The sequence below is a fragment of the Pipistrellus kuhlii genome, unplaced genomic scaffold, assembly GCF_014108245.1.
Source record: "Pipistrellus kuhlii isolate mPipKuh1 unplaced genomic scaffold, mPipKuh1.p scaffold_m20_p_62, whole genome shotgun sequence".
Classification (NCBI taxonomy): Eukaryota; Metazoa; Chordata; class Mammalia; order Chiroptera; family Vespertilionidae; genus Pipistrellus; species Pipistrellus kuhlii.
In genome coordinates this window covers 1474-5614 of record NW_023425565.1, presented here as the reverse complement: position 1 = coordinate 5614, position 4141 = coordinate 1474, and the positions used below count along the sequence as shown (strand labels likewise).

The window sequence follows — 4141 nt, the reverse complement described above, 5'->3', positions numbered from 1 at the left end:
TTGCCCCACCCCCCCCAGCGGCTGTCAGTCCCCGGACACCTCGGACGGATGTGAGCCCCGCGCGGCCTGGGGCTCGGGCCCCTCGGACTGACCCCCTGGCCCGGCCGCAGCCGCTCGCCCAGGGCGGGCAGCTCGGACCGGCCCGCCGCCGCCGGGTGGCGATCCGAGGCCCTGCGCCCTGCCAGCCCCGCGTGGCCGCGGCGGAGGTCCCGCTCGGAGCAAGGGCTTCCAAAGCCACCGGAGCCCCTTACCTCGCCGCCCTCCCCGCGCCGCCTCAGAAGCCCCTCATGAGCTCCGCTGTGTCATAAAATATTTTATTGGGAAAAAAATCACCGTTTTCGCAAGAGAAGGGTAGGGGCCCCGCGACGCCAGGGACCGGCTTCAGGCCGAGCCGCCGGGACGTCCGCGGGCCTCGCCGCCCTGACGCGGGAACCGGCGGGGCCTGGGCGCCCCAGGCGGGATGCGGGGGAGCGGGCGTGCGCGGGCTCCGCGCAGAGGCCACTGCCGGTGAGTCTCCGGGAGGCCGGGGGCCGGGGCCCGGCTTGGCTTCGGGGTCCGCGTCCCTCCTCGCCGGCCCGCATCCAAGGTACCGATGACCGTTAGGGAAGCCCGCGGCGCGGAGGCGGAGGACCGGCTCGGGCTGCTCGCGGGCTCGGGGCCGCAGGGCGGGGGTCCCCGGCCGCACGCTCAGTCCTCGCGGCCCTGGTCGCTGGCCTCGCCCGGCGCCTCGGCCGGCTTCTCCGGCTTCTCGGCTTCCTTGGCGCGCTCCTGCTCGCTGAGCTGCTCGCTGGTGGGGATGGAGTTCTTCTTGGGCCGCCCCTTGGGCTTGGTGGGGGACTCCAGGCCGCCGCCCTGCAGCACCTGCGGGAGCCGCCGGTGAGCCCCCGCCCGCCCCGGGCAGCAGCGCGTCCCCGGAACCGCGGCCAGAGGCTAGCGGCTGCCGGGAAGCCCGAGGGTGCAGCGGGGCACGAAGACAGGCGAGGGCACCGGGGAGCAGAGAGGGTCCCTCTGGGCACCAGGCGCGGAGGGCATGGGGGGGAGGGGGTAGCTCCCACACTCACTATTTTCTTCCACTTCATCCTCCGATTCTGGTACCAGGTCTTCACCTGCAACTGACTCAGGCCCAGGGACTCGGCGAGGTCTATTCTGGAAAGAGCGGGTGCCCCCTCAGCAGGCGCGCAGGCCCCCTCCCCGCCCGCCGGGCTGGGCCCGGGCGCTACCTGTCCGGGGTGGAGAGGTACTTCTGCTTCTCGAAGCGCTTCTCGAGGCCCATCAGCTGCAGCTCCGTGAACACTGTGCGGCTCCGGCGCCCCTTCTTGGCCTTGGCGCCCGGCTCCCCGCCGCCCGGCGCCTCCAGCTTCCCGCGGAGCTGCAGCTCCAGGGGCAGGTGCGGCGAGCCCGCCACGCCGGGCAGCGCGGGCCCCGCAGCCAGCAGCGCGGAGCCCAGCCCGGAGCAGCCGAGAGGCGCCAGCGGGAACTTAAACACCGCCGCCTGCTCGGCCTTCAGCACGGCTGCGGGGAGAATGGGAGCCTCGTGAGCTTAGGCTCCACTCCTCTGGGAGCCGCCCCTGAGCATCCCGCTTTCACAGAGGACTGGCCCAGGCCGTGCCACCGCACAAACCCTCCGCCGGCCGAGGAGGGAGAGATTAAGCTCCGCCGGGGGTGACCCGCCCCTGAGCCAGTGTCCCCCTGTCTGGGAACAGGGATCTCCCCGCCCGAGCGAGCGCTGCCCTGGCGCTCCTCTGGCCTATGCCCCCTTTGAGATTTCGGGGTTCTCAATGAAAAGGGTTGAAGCTCAGAGGCGCACAGTGCGTTTCACGGAAAAGGGAAACCAAGAAGAAAAGGAAGTAGCGACATAGGAAGATGAACTTTGCGCAACCAAATCCGCATTCTGCTTTGGGAAAGAACAGGACAGGACGGAGCGGACAGATCCCCCCTCCGTGGGCACAGCGGCCAGGCAGTAGGCAGGGGTCTGCGCAGGGGTTGGTTTGAACACTTTCCGAAGATTTCAAAACACCCCACAAATCCTGAAACTGGTCTTCCTGTTCTCTGTGTAGACTGGACCCCGTGACGACGTTTCCATTGTCATCAGCCGTAAATGATTTTTTTTTTGCCCGCTTCAAACGAATTATGAACCGCAGTGCAGCCAGAGCAATACTCAGCGTTGAGTCTGCATCAAAGTTGGACTCAAAACGAACAAACTGGCTGAGGCGCCCGGCGTGAGGGCGGAGCGCGGGCCACAGGGCCAGGAAGATGGCTGGGGGGGACCGGGGCCCACTGTGCAGGCCTCCCTGCCCACGGGCACCTCAGTAAGGGCAGGTGCGCCCATGAGGTCAGCGAGGTTGGAGTGAGTGTGAGTAGGGGGCCCCAGGGAGGCAAGATACTTGGGGGGAAGGTGAGAGAAAAGGAGGACAGGCCCACCCTATGAGAAAGGCCAAGAGCGGCCAAAGTAGGGCAAAGAGAACTGGGGGAGACCAGAAGAACAGGGGTGCGATGGCGAGGACAAGCCCGACTTTGGCCCGGCCACGGAAGAAAAAGAAGCCAAAGGCAGAGAGGGCCAGTGGCAGCTCCAGCGCCGGGAGACGGCCCCGCGGACCTGGAAGCAGAGGCCAGGAGGGCTGGCGGGCTCACAGTCAGCCCCTTGTCCCCGGGCGAGGCCAGGGTGTGGGAGCTGCAGCCAGGCCGGAGGGCCTGCCCCGGGGCTCCCGAGGCTCAGGGCGGCTAGGGCCCGGGCAGCTCCCCGCTCAGCACTGGGGGTCGCAGGCCTCTCCCCGAGGTCCGGCGTCCCCGCTGGGCGGTCCTGGCCGCTCCGGGCCAGCTCCTGCGGCGAAGGCCCAGCACCGTGGCCTGAGGTCGCGCTGACCCGCAGCCTGAGGTCAGTGTAGGACCTTCGCCCGCGATGAGAATATAGGCTCGGACCCCGGGCTAGAGCCCGCGGGTCATCAGGGAAGGAGAAGCTAGCACCCTCCCCGCGGACCCGACCCGCGGGCACGAGGCCTGGCTCCCGAGCCCGGGCTTGCCCTCCTCTTCCCCGCCGGCCGGGGCGAGGGGACGCCGGGGCCCACGAGCCGGGCGCCGCGTCCGCACGACGGCAGCCGCCCCCGCGGCCCACGTACCCAGGTGGCTGTGGAAGGGCCGCGCGGCCAGCAGCGCCTGCACCCCGAACTTGAGCAGCTCGCCCGCGGCGGCGGCGGCGGCGGCGGGAGCGGCGCCCTTGGGCCCCGGCGGCTCGGTGAGGATCTCCTCGATCATGAAGCTGCGGTAGCGGTGCGGCCTGTGGTCGGCGCAGCCCGCGGGCGGCCCGAAGCGCGCGGCGCCCGGCTCCCCGGGCCGCTGCATCGCGGCGCCCGCAGTTCGGCGGCGTGTGCTCGGGCGCGGGGCCCGCGCGGCTCTAGGCCGGCCCGCAGCTCCGGGCGGCGCGCGGGCGCCGGCGCATCCCCTCCCCCGCCGGCCGCCGGGCGGAGGTGCAGGGCGCGGGCGGGGCTTGCGGGGCTCGGCCGGTCGGACCCGGGACTGCGCCCCCGCCCGCGCCGCCGCGCCTCTAGCACGGCCGCCCCGCGTCACCGCCCCGCCCCGCCGGCCGCCCCGCCCCGCCCCGCCGCCCCTACCCCACCCGGGCCCAGCCCGAGGGAGGCGGGGTGGGGGAAGGCGGGAGGGAGGGAGGGAGGGAGGGAGGGAGGGGGCCGCCGGAGGGGTCGGCGGACGCAGACCGGGAGACCCAGCGGAGCGCGCTCAGGATGGAGAGAGGAGAGAGCGGAGGCAAACCCCCGAGAAGGGAGCAGAGGGACCAGAGAGGTGAGAGGGGCCGAGCGAGCCTGCAGGGCCGCCCTGGAGCGGAGACAGGGGTGCTTGGTGCCGGGACGTCAGGCGGCGCGCAGAGCCCGGCGGGGCACGGGGGGCCAGCGGGACAGGACGTGCGGGCGGGCACAGCGGCGGGCCGGGCAGCAGACGGCCAGGAAGGGGAAGAGGGGAGAGTGAGGGGGAGTGGGCACAGTGAATGGGGAGCGGGGGCAGTGAGGGGGAGAGGGGGCAGTGAATGGGGAGCGGGGGCAGTGAAGAGGGAGAGGGGGCAGTGAAGGGGAAGAGGGGGCAGTGAAGGGGGAGAGGGGAGAGTGAGGGGGAGAGGGGACAGTGAATGGGG

The 4141-nt window shown here is 71.8% G+C and overlaps 1 protein-coding gene across 1 annotated transcript; it reads right to left on the bottom strand.

Moving 5' to 3' along the window:
- Positions 1 to 303: 303 nt before the first annotated feature.
- Positions 304 to 3497, bottom strand: BARX1 (BARX homeobox 1). Its single transcript, XM_036420157.2, has 4 exons — positions 3117 to 3497; positions 1221 to 1512; positions 1062 to 1146; positions 304 to 861 (listed from the first exon to the last, which is right to left on the bottom strand). Exons 1-4 carry the CDS (start codon positions 3337 to 3339, stop codon positions 688 to 690), a joined length of 774 nt encoding a protein of 257 aa, XP_036276050.1. The 5' UTR covers positions 3340 to 3497; the 3' UTR covers positions 304 to 687.
- Between the last annotated feature and the right edge of the window lie 644 nt (positions 3498 to 4141).

Bases quoted from the DNA above. Each gene is read 5' to 3' on its own strand.
- BARX1 (XM_036420157.2), bottom strand. From the start codon at position 3,339: ATGCAGCGGCCCGGGGAGCCGGGCGCCGCGCGCTTCGGGCCGCCCGCG. The intron at 1,513-3,116 runs GTACGTGGGCCG...TTCTCCCCGCAG, and splicing joins GCCCTTCCACAGCCACCTGG to CCGTGCTGAAGGCCGAGCAG. The intron at 862-1,061 runs GTGAGTGTGGGA...CGGCTCCCGCAG, and splicing joins GGATGAAGTGGAAGAAAATA to GTGCTGCAGGGCGGCGGCCT.